General features: G+C 33.8%; 1 protein-coding gene across 6 annotated transcripts in view; it reads right to left on the bottom strand.

Annotated features, from left to right (window-relative positions):
- VIRMA (vir like m6A methyltransferase associated) overlaps positions 1–22,358 on the bottom strand; it is a 65,743-nt gene that overhangs the window by 30,168 nt on the left and 13,217 nt on the right. For 3 of the 6 annotated variants that reach the window (XR_005055109.2, XR_005055110.2, XM_073229843.1), the window contains exons 4-17: positions 21,749–21,797; positions 20,044–20,212; positions 17,815–17,937; positions 17,018–17,290; positions 13,757–14,897; positions 9,891–10,382; positions 8,692–8,846; positions 7,022–7,104; positions 4,816–4,909; positions 4,131–4,675; positions 3,377–3,612; positions 2,660–2,912; positions 591–808; positions 441–501 (exon numbers count right to left, since the gene is read on the bottom strand). Coding sequence is in view for 4 of the 6 variants with exons in the window: in XM_073229843.1 (XP_073085944.1) it covers positions 441–501; positions 591–808; positions 2,660–2,912; positions 3,377–3,612; positions 4,131–4,675; positions 4,816–4,909; positions 7,022–7,104; positions 8,692–8,846; positions 9,891–10,382; positions 13,757–14,897; positions 17,018–17,290; positions 17,815–17,937; positions 20,044–20,212; positions 21,749–21,797 (3,892 nt within the window). In the remaining 2 variants the exon portion in view is untranslated. The remainder of the gene's footprint in view (positions 1–440; positions 502–590; positions 809–2,659; positions 2,913–3,376; positions 3,613–4,130; positions 4,676–4,815; positions 4,910–7,021; positions 7,105–8,691; positions 8,847–9,890; positions 10,383–13,756; positions 14,898–17,017; positions 17,291–17,814; positions 17,938–20,043; positions 20,213–21,748; positions 21,798–22,358) is intronic. The other 3 variants (XM_036995371.2, XM_036995373.2, XM_073229842.1) reach the window with 2 other exon arrangements.

The following is a 22,358-nucleotide window of genomic DNA, read 5'->3' on the forward strand; positions in this document are numbered from 1 at the left end:
ACAGAAACAATTTTGAAGCAAGAATATCAAGAGCTCTGCTTTAGATCTGTGCAGTTTGAGATGCCCATTAGATAGCCAAGTATAGATGTCAAAAGGGTATATGGGTTATTAGAGCTTAGCAGAAAGATCAGCACTGAAGGGAGAAAAGGGAATGGATTAAGGTAACTTGGAAGAGATTACAGATTTTTAAAAGGTCCAGAAATATGACTCTAGCAAAGCTAAAAACATCACATATAATGTTATGGCAGAGGCATGCTAACCCAGCTAGGAGTAGAGGGCTCAAGAAAAGCTTTTTGGCTTTCCCAGAAATGAAGCCTGAGGTTAGTTTTAAAGGATACAACGTAAATGCCCAGGCAATAGGAAAAAGGACATCCAATAGCCAATTGCCTCCCTAGTGAAGAAGATTAAGACATGGATAAAGAGACGAGCAAAAATTTTACCTGAGAGACTGAGCAGCATGTGGCTTGTATCATTTCAAATAATTTCATCTCAGCCATTCTTCTAGAGAATGATAGCTATGAATTAATTATTTTGGGGGGTAGCAGTGAAAAGTTAAATCCAAGAGTATATTAAATTTAATAAAGCATTACCTTTTTAAATGAAATAATCCATAATCATGCTCTGCAAGAAACATCATTGTTCTGACACATGTCAATAAACAGTTGTAACTGCTCTCAGAGTTAGCTAGCATAGCTAGTAGACAGTCACAAATTGAAATCATCAGTTCTTTGTTTGGAAGAGAATTGGAAAGCTGCTCCAGTTCAGAAACAGAACCTTCAGAAGAGTTTGGCAAAATAAGTGCAATGTCCTGTGAGGGAGGAGGGGAGTAGGGGAAAAAACTGTTTAATGATTATCACCATCACTCAGCATTTTTATTTCAGAAATACATAGCAATTAATACTTAGTAATTATCTCATCCAAATATTATTGTTACCCTACCAACCCAAACATAGATTCAAACACATTAAGAATGAAGGAACTGTTCTGCCCTTCCGTAAAAGTTAATGCAAGGATACATACATAAACGGGCTTACATATTTTCACTTTAAAAGAACATCTCTTTAAATGTTTTTTCTTCTGTATTGCACTGAGTGTAGTTTCTACCTTCAAATGATTAAGTACTTTTGGTACTAAAATATTTTAAATCATTGCATTATTCATTCATCTGAATATTATTTTAATTTGTAAGGAAATAGAGAAATAAATTTTAGTAAACATATCCATACTGGAATTTAAAAACATCACAAGAAGGGATAAGTGGATAGAGCAAATAAACATATAAGCATAGTCTTCCAACTAAATATTTTCCTCTTTTTTTGTATACTTTTAAAATTCAAGTATTTTCATGCTAAGCAGGTTTAGTTAACAATAATTAAACTTTTTATAGAAATAAGTAAAGTGGATTTTTACAGGAGCATTTTTAGGTATGTCTCATCACCTTCACTTCAACATACTGCAAACCAGTATCCAGCCTGGGTTAAAACTATAAAGCAAAGCTTGAATCAGAAGCTAAATAAAACAAGGTGAATGAGGTTTATCTGATCAGGGCAGCTAAGATACTATACTGTTATTTAGCACAGTCATACAACCCGATGTGAATTATATATCAGACACCAATCAAACGGACACTTTGAGATACAAGAACTATCCTCTTTACCAGATCCAGAACTGTTTTCTACCACATCCCTTTTTTGTGAAAACAAGTCACACCAAAAACATTCCTTCTTGATTTGAATGTTAAATGTAACCAAACTGGGTTTTTGTCAGCTAGAAAAAGATAAATATTCCAACATGGGATCCTATTGAAAATACTCTGCCTGAAAAACTCATACCTGATCATTAGATAGCAGGAGCATTTTGGCAAGTTAAAATGCCATTAGGCACTGTGGCACCTTATTACACTGATGGACAGTGACTGAAATGAAGTATGGGCGGGGGTGGGGACTCGATAATAAGGGTGAACGTAGTAACCACATTATTTTTCTTGTGAAATCTTCATAAGACTGTGTATCAATGATACCTTAATAAAAAAAAAATTACAAAAAAAATTTTTTAATTTCATTAGGCACAGAAATCTTAAAAGATCCCTAATACACTGGACTAAAAGTTAAAATAATTATCATTAACTCATGGAACTATAAACTGGAAGTCAATCATACAGTCAGCAGGGAGAAATACTGTTACTTTTAGCCACCATCTGTAAGTACAGTAGTGTGAAAAACATTAAAACTATAGTAGACTGTGATGTCTTCAAAAGTTGTCCTAACAAAAGAACACGATATAATTCAACCAATCACAAAGCTATAAAATTCAGGAATCAATCAGTGTATAATATAATTGGAAGGAAAATGAACACACTAGACAAAACCAATCCCAAAGAAAATAGCGGCACAAAAAGCAACTCCAAGGCATGATCTCATAAAGAAAAGGAATAGAGCTCTTCAGAGAAATCTATGAAATACAAACCCAAAGAAAACTATGAAGCACAAAACTATTTTATTATTGGTTCACTAGTCAAATTTATCTCCCTAAACAGCAGGAGTGATAAAACAGGCAAAATCTCCTCTTCACATCCTAGATTTATAGCAACAGAAGCTTTTAAAACACACACACACACACACACACACACACAAAGAATTTATAAAATAATTATAAATACCTGATCACAAAGAGACTGCAAAATGGATGTGATATATTCAACACACTGTTGGTGAATAACACTGTCTCCAGGAGACCGCACCAAAGCTAACAGATCCTGGAATATTTCTGCATATCTTTCATCACCTTTAATAGTTCCATTAATTAGATGCAAAATAGCTAATTTACAAGCTTTGTGTGAAGCCAGAGCATCAAGAAGAGCAAGCAACCTGGTGGTTTGGCTAGTATACTGTTTTTCTTTATCTTCTGAAGTGCTGAAATAAAATCAATACATTTAGTAAACAAAGTTCTTGATTTTAAGGCATTATTTAATATTTATGTTTCACCGCATATCAACTTATACAAATCTTGCATAAAACATTCCTTGGCAGGACTTCTCTGGAATTCTATAATTGCTATAAATTTAATAAATTCAGGTTTTCAATAATGAATTTTCTTCAGAATATTTTATAGTTCACCTTTCAAACACCCAAAAGCAAGAACTTTCAAGGTATCTTGTGCATGAAATAATTAAATGTTTCTAATTATAAATAATGTACATATACTCATATACACATATGTGTTTGTGTATATATATATGGTATATGTATATTTACATGTATAGGTATTATCTGAGCATTCTAAGCCCTGGTTTCCAATTCTAAGTGAAAAAAAAAAAAAAAAGGATTTGTGTCAAGAATAGCTTGAGGAAAAATTTTTCAATGCAAAATGAAAATACCTTTGTAAGTCTTCTACAATCAAATCCAACACAGTTCTCATAATCAGAAGTGCAGTTGGTGAGGCAAGGTCACACAATTGAACACAAATACGCCGTAACATATGTTGAATAGGCTGGCAGGTTGTGCCAGAGAAAGAGCGAACTATTTCTTGGAGCAACTTTGCTTGAACATGAAGGTGCATGCTCCACAATTTTCGGGTGTTGAGTGCCACTGATATATCATGTGGCTCAATAACCTGTTAAAAAAGTATAATGTGTGTGTACGTAGATTTTTTAATATTTATTTATAGTCACAAATACTGCTCAAGAAGAACAGTTATGAAAAAAACATATTCACTGCATGCTTAAAACATTTAATTTTCTATTATACAATTAAACATTTGCTTGAATTCAATGCATCTAAAAATCTTATTCTCAGGTTAGCAGTCAGTAGAGCAGAGTCCATTGATGAAGCAACCCAGTTAATGGCAAATTCTAACACATGATAAAGGGGAAAAAAGGATTTAAAAATAACAAAAGTACAAGTATATATAACACCATAATAAAATTCACATTCACAAATTTATCAAAAATGTTATCCCCATATTTCCTTAATGACCAACTTGCTTCAGTTTTATCTCACCCTCACCCAGTTATTTTATGTCTTTTTTAGAGCAAGGGGATGAGGGCTGTTGCTTTTTTTAACAAAATCACTGGCTTTATAAAAAGTGTTACTGCAGTCATTTATAAGATGCATGTTATATGGAAGCGATACCTGAGTTGTTTGCATGGGTAATGGTAGAGGCAGCAGCTCTGAAAGAAGTATGAGTCCAGAAAAAAATCCTTCAGGAACCTTCAAGATCGAGGAAAGAACTTCTTTTAACATTAAAGACCAAGTATTATTTGCCAGAGTTTCTTCTGAGATTGTGAGTTTTTCATTAACTCCTTGTGTAAAAGTCAGCAAGATATCAATGATATCATTCTGAATTTTCTGTTCATCACTATCCAAACGGCCTGAGAGGGGGATAGAGCACAGAAGCATGTGTAAAGTCACAAGTGCTGAAGGAACACGCATGTCCTTAAACTCAAAGGATCCACCTCTCAGAAGTTCCGTTAACATAGTTTTAAGAAGAGTGAGTGTGCAGCGAGCCATTGAAATAGTAGTAACTCTGTGAAGGGTAGTCCCCATGTTGACATGGAGCCTCCAAGGCTGAGTCAGAATACTGTTCAATTTTTGCAGAACCCGAATAAAGGTGTCCATTCCTTCAGCAGAAAAAAGCTGAATAACAGCAAGATTCCATTTCAGGTCTTTCTGCTGACCTTTATATGAGATAAGGGGGAAGAGAAATGAATTACTTAGATGTTAATAATCAGTTAAGATTTTTGAATATTAAATTTAATAAATGACACTATACTAGGCTTAAAGAATAATCATTTTTAAAGTACAGCAGTCCCATTACCTTCAACAGTGGGTGGTGAGCATGCCACATTACAGAGAACACGCAAGGCAGTAGTAAGGCCAACTCCTTCTGGGGTCATCAAATTATCGATATTCTTTAAAAATAAAAATGAACAAAGTTTAATTTCTTGGTACCTGTCCATCAAGAGAAAATGCCAGAGAAGACATTAGTTAAAAATATGAGTTTCAACTTAAGTACTCATGTCAGTTTAAATTCCCTAAGTTTAAAATATGAATAAGGCTAATGAAGCTTATAAAGGTTATTGAATTTTTGGCATATATTATACCATGTATGATACTTATGTAAATAAAATAACTGCAAAGTACAAGTATATTAAAATTACTAAGACAAAAGTAACATACAGAAAGGAATAAGACTTGTCTGTATTAAGAATTTTGAAAAGTGCTTTTTCACATACTTTTTCTATATATTCTCTCTCCCAAAAACAAAGCAATGACTCTGATTTTATAAAATCTCTGTTGGTACTAAATCTCTTTCAAAACTGAGGAAGCAACAGGGAATGTTTTAGCACTACATATACTTTTTTTACACCTTAAATACTGCAGATACCACAGGAATCTTGTTATGATGGCCAGTTGGGGCACAGTTTAAAGAAAAAAAAATACAGTTGCCTGTGCCCTTCGCACCTGTTCATGTTATGCTTCCTGGCAACAAACACCTACTTTTAAGTTGCTCTGTTTTCTGTAGTTTCCACAGAGCAGCATATAAACGGTTTTAAAAACTTAGAAGAAATGACATTTTACAATGCTACTATTTCAGCTTCTAAACCTCAGAGGAGAAACTTAAAGTTAAGAAAATTCCTTTACCTCATATACATTTGCCACCTCAGATTATCTTTTGCTCTAATTTCTTCCTTGCTGCCTTTCAGTAACTCCACAAATTAAATAAGGCAGCAGGGAGCCCAGAGTGAAGTTTCAGTCTTAGATCAACTGTTTTTAGCAAATCTTGGAATAAGAGTCACTTATTATAGCCATAATTAATGGGATAAGGATTTACATAAAAATCAAAACTTTTACTTTTAACTCAAGCTGTTATATTTATTTTTCTGATACCTTCTTCTATCTAAGCCATCTGATAGCTATTAGATAACCTTATTCTCCTGACCATGCACAAGTACCCTGAACACATGACCACTTAAATTTACAGGATACTTACCATTGGACTTTTGCTAAATAAAATACTGAATATAATATAAAGCTCTAGATGTCATTGGAGGCACAGAGTATGGAACACAGAAGGGTATGTTGGCACCACAAAAGGTGAAAGTACTCTTAGGAGAGATGGAGTAAAAAGTGAAGATAAGGGTAGACAAATCAGTGAAGAAAACTGTGAGGTAGATAAACCCAAACTACTTTGTTGCTGGGTCAAAACAAAGCAACAGATTAGACAACACAAATACATTACTTTAACAATACACAATTCAACTCAAAGACCAAGATGGTTTATACACACTCACACATATACACACATTCAGAATATGCATGGCTCACCTGTTAAGTGAAAGAAGATTTAATTCAAGGTCCACTCTGCCCTCTAGCTTAAAACTTTTTATACACCTATGAGCACCTTTAGCCCTTCTTCCTATGACATACATTTGATCAACTAAGATGCAAAGAAAAATTTTTAAACCTCCAAAACTATCAATGCAATGATTTTAATGATTTTTTATTATAAATTACTTGAACCATTTTCAACTATAATATTGTAATTTCATGATTTTCAACTTTTGTGAATATTTCAATTGCAGATTTGACCATCCCAAATTAAGAAAAATAGAATTAGTCCCCACAGCAATTATCTGGAACTGATTCTCAATTTTCACCTAAAAATTTTGAAGGAAATTCTTATTCACTAAAGTTTAACTGTTACATTATCATAGCATTTACCTTTAAAATACTTTGGAAGTATCATCAAAATGGCAGGTGATATTATAATGATTTGAGAGAAAAAACAGGATGGAATCTGGTAGTGGAAAGCAGTATAGTAAGCAAGGTTGTGTGTATGTATGTTCATGTATATACACAATCACACACCCATCTGTGAATATACTAATCTGTACCCATAAAGTCTAAGTAAATCAACTAGCTAAATCAACTGTGTTATCTACATAAGTTATTTACTCCAATGTTACTATATACTACCATACAGTTCCATAAAAATAAAGGCACTTTCATGTTTTACTTACCTGTTTAACATATTCAATTAGGTTTGGGATGCAGTTAATTTCAAATCTAAGGTTTTTCAGAGGTTCAAGCCACTTGCCAAGTTCTTAAAAACAAGAAGGTAATTTATAATGTAATATTTTTAAATAAAATCCTTTACAACAAAGGAAGTAAAGGTAGTCTTTTCCAAAGAAAAACATTATCAGATCCATACTGATTTAGATAATCCAAATTTTATACAGGGATGAACTTGTGTCTAGTTCTTTAAACAAGCTTTGGAATAAAATGTAAATGACCCTACTACACTGGTTTAGAAATAAGTTAACAACTCTTTAGTTATTTGGTTTCTGAAAATGTAAATATTTATAAGCTTAAACAGAACCATCTAATTAAGTTAAGATTTTTCCAACAATCAACTTACATCACTTTTAAAAATTCTATCAAATAATAGACTAATGTAACTACATAGTGCTTATTTCTGCTGCTGTCTCCCACACCGTGAAAAATGCACACACAAAATTTATTAATTTCTAATAGGATCAAACCCATGGGGAGACACTTGCTGAGTGCCTTTCTCTTAACATGCATTTTATATTTTGTCAATTTCCTAATGTCTTTATAAAAATACAAATAATCACTATCACCCCACAATAGTAACAGCAAGCTCTGCTTATAAAACAAAAACAAATATACCACTTACCCACTGAACTCAAAACTCTCCTAGCAGCTATAACACTATACTTTATCATCAAAAATGTTTTTGGAAAATAGTTCTAATGTAAAAAGTGATAACCCAGACACCTGGAGTAACTAAAGACACTGAAAAGAGTCATGTCTCTCCTTGATTCTAGACTCTTCCAAAAGGATTACAACTGTGTATGTCTTTTTCCTACACATCTTAAAACAAATTTTTTCATATGAACAGAATATACTGCTCAAATGAAAGATAGAATAATAATAAAACAAATACAAGTGTACCCAGAATTAGTAGTGCAGCATTAATAATACCTTTGCAGATGTTATGTGCCCTCCTTTTATAAAGGTATACTTTAGGGAGAATATCTATTTCCAATATGCAAAGCAGAGTTTACCACCCAACTTCTACTGGTGGCATCACACTAAAATTTTAGGATTAAAAAGAAAAGAGGCCACATGCTATTTATAATATTTACTCAATGTTATCAAGTTTTCTACTTGGTAAGGTCAGAAAGCCAGACCAAAATGAAGTAATAAACAATTGGGTTTAAATATTTTAAACTTTTCAAGACTGCCTGAATAAGGTTTGCCAAAAATTTCATTTCACACACATTAATATACTTTGGAAAATAATGTTCATATTCTTCACTTCTGAGGAGAGCACACATGATAATTAACCACAAATGGGTTTATATAGAAAACACACAAATACAAACTACAGACAAAACTGAACTTTTGAGTTCATCTTTAAACTACTTCTCCCATTTTGATTAGGACTTTAACCATCCACCAATTTCCATGACTTTCATAAAAGATACTTTCAACAATTTCCTAAAAATCTTTTTAAGAACACCATAAAAATACCTTCATATAAGCTATTTTCAGGAAGTTAAAGAGTATTACTAGGTACATTATCAAAACATGAAGTACTAATTACAGACATGCAAAGGATTTTTCCTTCACATATCGTAAATGCGTAAAACTTCAAGTGCCATACCTTGCAATTTAGCATTATTTTCATCTGCTTTACAAAGCTTCAAGAGAGATGCTGCATGCTGTTCTAGCATTTGGACGTCACTGGAAGACTGAACCACCACCAAAATAAGTATGCATGCGTAATTGTAAGCTACTGACTTCTTAGACTTGGAATCACTGAAACAAATAAGGTTTTTAAAGTTGTTGGTACAAATACCATTTTTCAGGAACAATTTTAAACATTTTTTTCTACTTGGTTTTAAAGCAACCAAGGAATTTTATAATGAAACACGACTAACTTCCTGAAGACAAGAAATCAGATTTTAAAGTTCACCTACAATTCACTGGAAAACACTACTTAAAAGTATATAAACAAAGTATAAGCATCACAATGGAAAGATTCTATTAAGAAAAAAGATTGGAAGAACAGTAAAATATTAATATATTATTATATAATTAACATACTTAAATATACATTAAAAGTATACTTCATTAGCTCTGAAAGATGAGGAAGTATACTTCATTGGTCTCCTTTAAAATGTTTGCCCAGTCTGGGTGAATAGGAACAAGTGTGATGAGTCATTCTACTGCTATCATCACTTGGTTTTCCAGTACAAAACTGTGAAAATACAGTTAAGCATAGAAGCCATCACTGTTTGCCTCCCAAAAAGACCCACCACTGACAGAGTCATTATCATGACCCCAATGTGAGGTCACTGACCTGGATGCTATTGCTTTGTGTGACCTGAGCTAGGATGAGCACATTTTTCTTCTCAGATACTAAAAGTCTCTGTCCTACTAGGCAGCTCTTGAAAACTATTATCATTCTTAATCCTTCCCCCCACCAACCCACCAATCTAGTCAAAGCACTTCTGAAACCAGAAGACCATGAATAGTTTAGAGAGTGAGGGAAAATTTAAGACAGCAAGATAGTCCTCATTACTCTGAAGGTATATATTCCTATACCTTAGGATTGCCCTCCACACAAATTAGAAGTACTACAGTTGCAATCCTGTCAACAACATGGGTAAGCTGGATGAAACTACAAAAAGATCTATTTCACTGCTTTAAAGCCACATCTTATATTCTAATCCTTAATCAACAAATGATTATGTTAAAAAAATTAGTTTTTACTTTCAAAGCAACACCTTCTTTTAAGAAATTAGCCCATTAGCATGTAGTTTTCCAATATAATAGAAAATTTAAGAAGCAGAAAATTACCCTAAGGCTTCTTTGGAATAGTACTCCATTAGAGTAATAAGACTTTGGAGATTTTTCTCAAGACTGAAAACATGGCCAACAGCTGATCTTCCCACAGGATTAAAAGTAATCAAATAAAGATTGTGAAGGGTTCCCAAGAGATCTGAATGGTCAGTTTCTTCACTGGCTGTGCAACGCTGAAAATGGCTGAACAGTTCTGTAATACACTGCAAAGTCTGTGTTGAGTCCTGCAGCCACAAGGCAAATGCATCATCAATAACACCATCAGACTGGAGACTTTCCTCTTCATCTTGATCATAAAGGTGACACAGAGCTCGGATCAACAAATTTGTTGCTTCATATTCCGACATAAAAAAAAGAAGACCCTTTTGTGATTGTGCAAGAAATTTTAAAACATCTTTTATGGCTTGCAGCACACCAGGGTGGGCACTTGTTACTGGAATTGACAGAAGCAAGGTAACCAACTCCAAGAAGTGATGGCTGTGAAGATACCTGTAGACAAATTGATATATATGTTGAATCAGTGCAAAACGCACTCCATTCGCTCAGTAGTCATTAGAAAGGAGAGAGGTATAAATTTTAATGACCATAATCCTTAACCTCAGCAACATACTACTTTAACTAAAAACATAATGTGAATATGAGTATTCTCACCACTGGGCCAAATAAAAGTCAAAGTTTAGGGAAACTTTTTCCAAGCTAGTAGTCAACGATGTGCAATAACTGTTGACAATTACCAAAGTACAATTGTGTATCTCTCTTGCCAGAATGCCACAAAGAGAAATGCGCCTTAGATTTGCAAAGAAGTCTGTAAACTGGTCTGTTTGCCAAAGCATATGTGGGTAAGTAAGAGCTAAAAAAAAAAAAAAAAACCCACCCCCTCCAAGCTCATGTTGGTGGTTTATTTATTTATTTATTTTGCCTCCGGCCAGTCTTCTGTGAAGTACAATGTAGTAGCAGTGCAACAGATGATTCAATAAATGTCTTCAGTAGAAAAGTAAGTAAGTAAATAACTAACTGTTGACAAGTTTTTTCTTTCAGAATCAACCCTAACTTTGAATTCTGAGCTTTCTTTCCAGGCCACTTATCAACGATCCCTTTTCGCCGTGGTCCAAACTCTACTCAAGGGATATCAATATACATGAAATTAAGTGTATCTAGTAAGAGTATAGCATGTATATATATATATATTATATATTATATATATATATGTACACATACACACACACATATCATATCACATATACACATATACTATATTTTATAGTGTGTGTATATATATAGTGTATATATAGATATGGTAATAAAACAGTGTATATATGGTAAATCAGACAGTGTATCTGAATTAGTACCTCTAGAGAAAAGAAATTTCAGATTATCAATATCTAGTATTTGAATAGTTAATACTACCATAAATGGCACTCCTATCAATTCCAAGAACCATTTTTTAGCATATGTACTTTTCGTAGGAAAAGTGTGAATTATTCAACACCTCAAAATAGACACAACTGCTAATACAGACTATTTTCATTGTCCTAAAAACTCTGTGCTTCCACCTATACATCCCTCCTTCGTTCCCATCACTGATCTTTTTACTGTCACCATAGTTTTGCCTTTTCCAGAATGCCACATATTTGGCATTATACAGTATAAAATTGCCTCTTCAATCATATTACTGCTTAAACTCAGGGTTCTACTTCATGTTAATAAACATTTCCAGTAACTTCTTACTACATAGGCAAGCAGAACCCTCAAGAAGACAAAACTCCAGAATTACTCTGAATATCTAAAAGCACTCTTAACCACCTTATGGAATGTTCAGAAAATAGTTAACATTGCAGACTTCAGACTGCTTATTCTTAGAAAGAATTACAAGGTTGGCCCTTGGCTGGTAACTAGGAATGTGGATTTTGGGAGGGTTCCCATGCCGCAACTGGTAAGAATGCTCCATGTCTATAGTGTTAATGCAAACCATATGGTTTACACTGAACACCTGCTTCCTTCTGGGAGTCTAGTATTCTGGTACATGCTAGGTACTGAGTGTCTGCAGTGGCTATACCCTAATAAGAAGCTTGGATACTGACATTCTAACATGCTTCCTTAGTGGGCAAGATTTCATCTATGTTGTCACACTGTTGTGGGGGTAATTAAGCAGATCCTGTGTGACTCCACTGGGAAAACATTCTGGAAGCTTTAAACTGGTTTCCCCAGGCTTCTCCCTATGTACCCTTTCCCTTTGCTGATTAAGCTTTGTATCCTTTAATGTAGTAAGTCACAGTTGTGAGAAATGCTGAGTCCTGTGAGCTCTCCTAGCAAATATTGGGGGGGATGATCTTGGACACTCCAACATGGGACATTACAGTCTTGCCATCATTTCAAACAAATCCTTCCAAAATGTGTTTATTTCTCCTTTCAAAATTCACTCTCTCTCCTAATTTACCAGTTCCTGTCAATAAAGCCACATTTCCAATAGTTACCCTAGCTAGAAACCTCAAAACACCTTTAGGTCCTTCTCACTTACTCTTAACCTACCAGGTCTAGTTGCCACATCATAGTAGCTGGTCTTTCACATATTCCCTCGCTATTAGCACATTTATCTTTCCATTCCCTCTAATTGCCATTACATTAGGTCAAGTACTTAACATAACACCTAGTATGTAGAATCTTCAGACTGGCTTATCTACCTAATAGCTCCAATTTCTTTTCTATTGCAGTATGTCTTGCAATGTATAATCTTAGAAAACTACTTTGATGATATCAGATCTGCTACTCCAAAATATTCAATATTCTAAAAACAAAATCCAAATTCTTTAGTACAGCATTCAAGGCCCTTTATTTCCTAAAGTCTGATACTTAAAACATACCTCTTCCAGTTATGGGAGAAAAAAATACTTAATAAGACTTTAATTACTTGCTTCCCCCCCAGTGATTGACAGCATCCCCTCTTTCCTTATACTAACTACCCTCAGCTATCTTCAATGCATGACTTCACTTTCTACTTTATTAAAAATGAAGTCATCAGTAAGAAATACCTTGGCTCCTGTACTACCTCCACACTACAAATGGATCTACATGTGTACACTCCTAAGGCTTCCTTTCTCCTGTCCAAAGCCAAACCCTATATTTGTACTCTTGACCTCATCTCCTATGAGAACCTGCTTTAGCAATTATCATCTTACTCCTGTGAGAACTCAAAATAAAGCAAGACTGATAGTTTCAGCTAAAAACAGGAATGGATAAGTATGATTTTAGAATGGACAAGTACCTCATTTTCTGTTAATGTACAATGCTCCAAATAAAGGCAAAATTAAATGCAGAAATAAATAAAATTATAAAAACACCATTTTTCCATTAATTAGAAAATTATTTATAAGCAAAAGGTCAAACAAGAAAGCCTCAAAAACTAAAACAAAATTTAAAGATTATGGGTGCTGATCGAGTAAGAGCAAAACTGTAAGATATCTTTAACCTGTCTGTAAAATTAACTTAGTAAAATGTAAGTTTAACTTATAATATATTAGAATGATAAGGTAAAAAGAGGTCACAGAAAAATAGCTCTCGCCTTCCTATGCCATCCTGTTGTACCACCTTCCCAGGAGCAACTCGTTTCTCATATTTATACTTGCTCATAAACATAATTATGTAAGTACTGTTGATCATTACTACCTTTAAGTTGCTATACTACTTTAAGTCCTAACAAAATGTGGCTGATCCATAGTAACATACTTCTCAGTTTCACCATTATTTCGAAACATCAAATATCCTTACAGATATGCATTACCTACAGATTAAAAAAAAAAGACAACCACAAAGACCAGTCTGCAATGATTTGTGAAATATATTTCCCAGAACCAAAAATGTCTTACCTAAAGAGAATAGGATATGGATCATCCCTCTCTGGAGGTCCAGTAATACGGGCCATTGTCGGGAAAGACTTAACAGGAGGTTGGATCATTGTATGAGGTGCAGTTTCCATTAAATGGAAAACTTCTTCTAGTAGATTAATGAGCTTTTCTATTTCCCCTTCACTTATATTGGAGGATTCCAAAAGATCCATATCCATTGAAGCCTCTACCTCATTTTCATATTCCAGGTTTGTTCTCTCAAGTCCAGTATCTGTGTCATGATCGGGTTCACCGTGATTAGGAACAGATGAAGTCTTCTCTGCCAAATGGTCACCAAGTCTTTTAATCTCTGACAAGATTTCATAGAAATGGCATTTCTGAAGGATAGCTGAACCAGCAGTGACAACCCGCACAGTCTGATCTAAAAGTATTAGTTCCAGAAGTTTTTGATAGCCACTTTTTTCATTCTGCCTACCTCTTAAAAAAGCTTCCATTCCTTCTGTCATACTAATAACACTGTCCAAAGCTTTAAAAGCATTTAACTTAAGGGAAGATGACACATGGTCGGCAAACAGGAGCTCTAATAAACCATGGATCACTCCTGCCTGTAGCAGTCCCATGACTCCCTGAGCCCCACATTCTGCTAGTGAGCACACTAATTTGGTCCCAGCTTTGAGTTGTCGGACATTTAAGGCAATAGGTTGGCGAAGAGCTACTTGTAAATTTAAAGCTTGCATGGTCCAGTCTACTAACTGGTCAAGCGAGTCTTGTTTTGTGTTTTTCAAATGTAAATAACTTAATCCTTTTATTATTAAACTTGGAATTTCTTCTAAAGCTGTTACCCATTTGGCACCTCTATCTTCCTGATACAAATCTAACAGTTCAGTTAACTTCACTGAGGCCTCTATTGCCCCTGAATTTTCTTTATCTGGACCTTGATCCTTCATTCTACTGATTTCAATTTCAAAAGTAGTCTTGTATGGACAACTGAAGTGCAAGAGTGGTACAAGTTCCCTGTCATATGGATCATATGTCATAGGAGGAACTGAAGCTAAGTCTTCAGCAGTGTACTCAACATCAAAGTTTGGATACTTAAATGTTTCACGTTCCAAGTCAGCAATTCCATCTTCATCACTGGAAATTTGTTCATAACCATCATCCCCTGAAAATTAGTTTGAATAGTATTTAAATATTACATTGTTGTTTAATGCAAAATAAAACTGATTAATCAAAAAATAATTTAATAGTATAGCAAAAGGTAAGAATTCATGATTTCCTCAATGAAGTTAACTTCTGCCCCAACATCTTATCAATGATGACCAACATTTTATAATTTCTAATAGAATAATTATGGAGGAACTTCATAAGCTAAGACTTCTATCTGTTCACCTTTACAACTAACTGTCCTACAGATATCTTCCTCACAGAAATAAAATTAGAAATGTATCAAAGTAATAAAAATAATTGAACCTTAACGATACCTTTAACTTGGTCTACAATATGAAGTTAGTAAAATGTAAGTTTCACTTAAAATGTATTAGAGTGATTAGATACAAAGAGGTTCCACAGAAAATATACATTTTTACTTTTAATATATTTATATGAGTTCTTATCTGAAATTACAGAATTATTTCAAATGTTGTTAAATATGATGATTCTCAATGCTCATGAAAATTAAAGAATTTGATGTTTTCTTGTAAGTACATTTATTATGATAAAATAAAAACAATAAGAAAGCAAAAGATTCAAGATAAACTAATGATCTTCTAAAAAATAAAAGTAACAAAAAATCTCTCCAGAAGGAAAATGTTAAGATTACCTTCTTGAGAGAGTATTTTTAGATGGAAAAATATTTGATAGCTAATGATTAAGATAAACTTATAATATACCATAATCACAAAGCTAAACCAAATATTTTCAGCAAAAACATTTTAGGTTCTTTTTATAACAATAACTTCATATCCGTGAATTTTTACTTCTCTGCATTTACCGTCACACAGTTTCCTAGGCCTGTATTATATTTTTTATGGAAAATTTGTTCATTTAAAATGCTCAGCTTTGCCAAAACAAAGCTTCATCGTGTCACATATCCAACTTTTTATTGTATTTCAATTAAAACAAAACTAGAGACAGAAAACTTCTTGGTTTTACTTGTCAAGAATATTATTGCCTAGCTGTGAGAAAACAAAGAAAGGAAATGTTTCCAGAGGTTTCTCCAATACAATATTTCTTTTGACATTCTTCTACTCAAAACAATTTAGCTTTAGCAATATACTCATATTTGAAAAGAAAAAGGCCTGTAGAGGCCTCTCTCTGTCAAAATCCAAATGTTTTCCATTAAATTTCAAATTAACTGGCCTTATTCTCACACCTTCTTTATAAAACTGATAAAGAAAAGAGCCTGCCTGCTGTCTGACTCCTATTTTGCCAAATACCATAAATCTAAAAAGAAGTATTTGGTAATCTGGGAATGAGGGAAACTAAAAAACTATCACTCAATAATCTAATTATTTACATCTTATAAAGACCCTGTGATAGTGAAATGACCCTCACTCTCATGTAGAATGACCCTTACTCTATTTTAGAAAAAAATCAGGGCAGTTTATCTGTTCTTTTTCATAAATGCTTCAATATTACATGCCATTTCTTGGCCAAATTAAGAGTCAATGAGCTTGCCTATCTCTCGCTTTTTGCTTTCAAAGGAAAAATAAAGCCTAATTAAAGGATTACATCACATACCCCTGTATAACTGAGATTCCCCCACTTGAATTTCTAAGAATAATGCAGTATTTTGCCAAAATATCTAGGTGGCAGACATCTTTAAGAATTTCTCCAGCTAATACCACCACTTCTTACTCTGAAAATAACCCACCAAATCTCTGATCATAGTGTATTTGCTGCATGACCCTGCTTCCCTGGCCAAAGCTGATGATATCAAAAGGCAACTGATACAGCACACAAGCCAAACAATCTTTCTCCCAGGAAAATGGAAATGTGACTGAGATACAGTCAAGGAGTTTAAGCTGCTAGTTTAAAAAGAGATCAAACTCATGGGATGAATAAAGAATCAACTGTTAGCTGACAAAGAAAAAAAATAAAGTAGAAGCATAATGCAAAGCAAAGAAATACCAGTTCTAGTCAAGTCTTCAGAGGCCCAGCTACACTTTAATCTGGGTTTCTTAAAAGCCATTTATCTTTGTTGTAAATTATCTTGCACTGCTCAGACACATCAAGTCAGTTCCTCGTACTTAAAACCAAAAAGTTCTAACAAATATAACCCACCTTCACCTTCTTCATCCTCTTCACCTTCTTCCTCTTCATCGTCCTCTTCCTCCTCAGGGATACTGTCTACTGTATGGCGATCATCCTCATCCTCATCCTCTTCTTCCTCTACATCCACATCATCTTCATCATCATCTCCTTCTTCCTGCTGTTCCTCTTCTACTTCTCCTTCATCAGAATATTGACCTTCCTGGGGAACAGAATTCCGATCAGGAGAAATGGGCTCAAAGTAATCTTCTCTATGAGAAGTATCCTCTTCCTTGTCACCAGACACTGAAAAATTGATTTAAGGTACAGATTATTTTAATGGTTTAAAGAACATGAGGTAGCAGGACTGGATGTTGCAACTACTGACATTTTGGATGATATAGCTCAAAAGAAAATAGGATTATTTGCTTTTAAAAAATATCAAGAGTATACATTGCACAACCTTATACAGTGAGAAGTAAAGCATACTATTTTATGTTCTAAGATCATAAACTAACCCTTTTCTTTTTAGTTATTAGGTAACTACACAAATTTTTATCTAATACATACTGTTTATTTTTAACTGGTACCCTTCTGTATATACCAGTACCATGCATTAACACTTTATTTTCAAAGCAAGGTTAATACAGCTTCAAATGAAATAACTGGTTAATTTTTTTAACAAATTCATTTGCCAAAAGAAAAACACAGGAAATACTGCACAGGAAGAAGGGTGATGGGGCATTACCTGCATCTAATTTTTTTCTTTAATCAAAAAGCACCACTAACATTAATGGAGGGGAAAAAAACAGAACTGATTTTATTTTGACCTGGTAAAGGCATGGGATCATCTTCATCATCATCAGGTGGAGGGGGTCCTGGAGGAGTTCTTGGTCCCCTTGGCTGTGGTCTTGGAGGGCTTCCATTAAATTGATCTTCTTTCTCCCCATCAGCTAGAGTTTTATTAGAGACAGAAAAAAAACTTTCAAATTATTATAGTGAAATGAATGCATGACAAAAATGTAGTTATGCATTTGAGTTTTTCATCTTCAGAATTTACTGATAAACTGTTCCTTCTTGATGTCTACCAAATTTTGCTAATTAACTTAATTGAGAAAATTAGAATTTCTGACTTCCCATATACCAAAATATAATGCATATACTGCTGGGCATTATCCCAGATAAATAAAGCTTATTTCCCTCAGGAAGATGTTCATGAATGCTCGTTAACAGCTTTATTTGCAACAGCAAAGAACTGAAATTCAGACCTAAATGTCCTTAAATGGTTGAAATAAACTATGATACATTCATACAATGTAACACTACTCAGCAATAAAAAAGAATGAACTATTGATACACCCAACAAAGTAGATGAACCTCAAAGAAATTATCCTGAATGAAAAAAGCCAATCTCAAAAAGATACTTACTATATGATTCCATTTATGCAACATGAAATAATGTATTACACAGATGGACAACAGATTAGTGGTTGCCAAAGGTTAGGAATAGGTAGGATTGGTTTGGCTATAAAGGGGTAACTTATGATGGTATACTCAAGTATGTTGATTGTGGTGGTAGGTACACAAGGTTACACAAGACATAAAATCACATACAGCTAAACACACACACACACAGAGGAGTGCATATACAACTGGTGACACATGAACAAGCCCTACAGATTGCACCAATGCCAATATTCTAGTTTAATATAGTTCTATAGTTGTAAAATATGTTAACAGTGGCAGAGACTTGGAGAAAAGTGCACAGGACTTCTCTGTAATTACTTTGCAACCTCCTATGAATCCACAACTATTTCAAAATAAAAAAAACATAACACATACATATATACATACACACACACAATGTATAAGCTTGTGTCAATTTTAAAACTAGCTAATAAATTTAACAAAATTTTTGAGTAGTCACTTCATATGTCAGGCACTATGATAAGACTAGAAACACAAATGTAAGTGAAACATACTCTTAGCCCACAAGGAACTCATTGTCTGGTAAGAAAGACAAATGAGCACAGAAAAATGAAACATTACAAGAAAAAGAAAAGTAAAAGATTAACTGTGCTTAGCAGGTAAAATATGAGATGGAAAATACAGCGTGTGACCATCAGAGACAAAGACCTCACACCACACTATCATGTCATGATTAAGAGAAACTAAGGTCAGGGAAGGCAGTACAACATGAAGAAGACAAGTAATGACTCTATAGCACCTTACTATGCTGATGGGCAGTGACTGCAATGGGGGTGGTGAGGATCTTGATAATATGGGTGAATGCTGAAACCACAATGTTGTTCATGTGAAACTTTCATAAGACTGTATATGAATAATACTTAAATTAAAAAAAAATTCCTCCCTCCCTCTCAAAAAAGAGAAAATAAGATCATTTTATTTATGCTCATAATGCTCACTGTAAAGCCAAATTTTTTTGGTTTAAAATATTAAGTGACCTCAATTATAATTTCAAAATGTATTCCTGAATATGCTTATTTCAACAGCTTACAGTGAGTTATACCGGAGTAAGGAGAAGAGATCCTGGGACTGTAAATCCGGCAGCCTATCTTATAGAAGGAAAGCCTGAAGTTTATTGGGAGTTCTGGTTTTTCCTGTCTCCAGTTAATGAGCAGGAATCTCAAAAAATGGGAAAAATCTGCACTAGCTAAGATTCAGACATCTAAACAAATTTGAAATGCACTCTTGAAAAAAAAATGCCATTTCAAGAATATATATATGCCAAACTTACTGCCAATTCTTCAATTCTTTTAGAGACAATTTTGAGGTAAACCATGAATAACCATTGGATTAAATTATCATTTGCATATTTTAAATGACAAATGAAACCTTCAGGTCAATTAATAAGTATTCTAGGAAAGAAGAAAAAAATAAAATGTAACCATTTCAACATAAACTCTTAGAGGAAAGAACTGGCAAACACTAACAGGTATCTTGTCAAGTCTTACGCAAGGTTTAAAGGTAGAAGAGCCATTTGAATCTTCTTCTACATAATGAATGTAAGTCACTGACAGCAAATTTAAAATTCTCACCATGTTTTGTATTCCTTTTCAGATTTGGCTGTGGCTGGGGAGGTGGCGGAGGTGGAGGTGGTGGTGGCGGAGAGTCTCTATCATGACTTATCACTCTATCCACTGAGCCGTATATTGCCAGGGTCAGACAGTTATACCAGCCTCTTAGCACCAAACCATCAGTATTCACCTAATTTTGTCAGGGGAAAATATCTTTCAAATTAATGTTTTAATATGCCAAAAGGACACTGGTATCAAATTACTCTGTGTTTCAACTAAAACCTTTAAAAGTATGCTGAAAATGCAGAAGTCAATATTGGTGGAAATTCACCCAGAGGCAGTTTTATATGGCCCTCCAGAGTTACCATACCTAAATCTGTCTCAAGACAGCATGCCCCAGTCTGACACTTTATGTTACCTTGTTCAAAAAGCATAACTAGATTCTGAACCAGAAGAAAAGGGAATGAAATTAAGTGGGAGTTAAGCCAATTAATAAATTGAACCCCAACAGTTACATAAGTCATGGAGGTGCATAAAAGCACAAATGGAGCTCAGTCTCAAGAATTATGAGGTCCATTAATGCTGTACAGAATTCTTTTTTAAAATGTCAAATTCAAACATGCAGGTATATTTTGATATACCCACATTGTACTTGAAAGGGTAACCGGAGGCATTAAACAAATCATTTTGCAAAGAAACTTTTTCCTAAAAATATCAAAGACTTCATCAATGCCATTAACCCTCAATATTTCCTTATAAAATAAAAATAACAACTTTACATTCTTCAGGACTTATCTATATTAATCACCCTATCTTCACAATAACTACAAGAGGTAATTAGAGCAAATACCGTTAACACATAAGAAAATCAGAATGCTAATAGAAGAACCTGGACTAGGAACAAAAGCTCCTGAACTTCTGAGTTCTCTTTCCACTCTACCATATTAGGCAAAGATGAAGAAATACGCAGTAAAGGAATCCTTCTAGAGGCACAATAAGGAAGAAAGAAGTTATTCTACTTGCTAAATTGAGCGAACTGTAGTGAAGGTAAATTGGAGATCAGAATAAAGACTCAAAATATTCTGTCCAGGAACTGACAGATTCTAAACAGAAATCCTATTGGAAGAAAAAGAGAAAAGGAAGATAATTTTTAGTCTAGAGAGGATGCAGATTAAATTCTCCCTTAAAAAAAAACCACAAAAAAAACCCCCAGCAGGCTGAGTAGTCTCACACTATGTCACAATTATTTTGGCATTTCAGATATTCCATGATTCAGATCTTCTAGATGTTTCTAGAATGGCATTTGGTATGTCAAGAAAAAAGGCATATTCTGATATGAAAGGAAGAAACGTGAAGTGTGCATTTTTTTAAGGAAACTTAATTAAGGCATAGTGGTATCTAATAACAGTTTACCTGCCTGTCATCTTCTGAACTTTCCCACCTAAATTAAAGAAGAGATAAACACAAATGCTTATCTTTTCCTGACTCACATATAAAATTAGAGGGTTAGAAAGAGCTTTACAGGTAGAGAATGATGTAACATCTCTGCTCCATTTAAAAATAGCTTCTGGATAAAAGAGGCAATCAGATAAGAAATAGTGACATTCTGTAGCATTTGAACCAAATAAGCTGACATTCTGCATCACTGGTTTATTGGGATCAAAACTCTTGAGAAGAAGTAAAAACAAACAGTAGTAAGAAGTTGAAAACTGACTTCTGCAATTACCTTTGAGTTGGGTCTAAAGATGATGGAAGTATTCTCATCATATTCCAGGCTGCCAAAAGAGTAGGAATAAACATATAGGCTCAAACACTGAATATCACAGTTCATGAAGAAGTTTTTCTAAAGTGGTTATTAGTTTAATAAAACCAAACGCTAGATTTTTGTTATAATTTGATAAACCACAAAGTTTGGGGTTAATTTACTTCCCCTAAAATTTTACCAAGAAAAAGTATAAACAAACCCCACAGAAATTCTGATTTAATTGGTTTGGGGTAGATGTAGGTATCAGTATTTTTAAAAAACCACTGTAGGTAATTCTAATGTACAGTCAAATCAGAGAACCACTGCATTATAGTCTTCTAAAATTGTGTAATGGGACCAAAATTAAAGAAAAGTACCTATTTTTGTCAAGTAGGTGCTGACAAAGAAAAGAATTCTAAAATACTAAAAATTAGCTGCTTCAGATTATCTAGGTTCCATCATTTTTAAAAAGGTTGTTATCAACAATTTAATAATAAATGAACAGTAAAACAAGCAAAATCTAAAAAACTTAATTCCTGAAAAAGAATATTTCCATTTTTAAGCTGCTTTTAAAATGTTTTTATTTTGCAGA

Source organism: Manis javanica, chromosome 2, assembly GCF_040802235.1.
Source record: "Manis javanica isolate MJ-LG chromosome 2, MJ_LKY, whole genome shotgun sequence".
Classification (NCBI taxonomy): domain Eukaryota; kingdom Metazoa; phylum Chordata; class Mammalia; order Pholidota; family Manidae; genus Manis; species Manis javanica.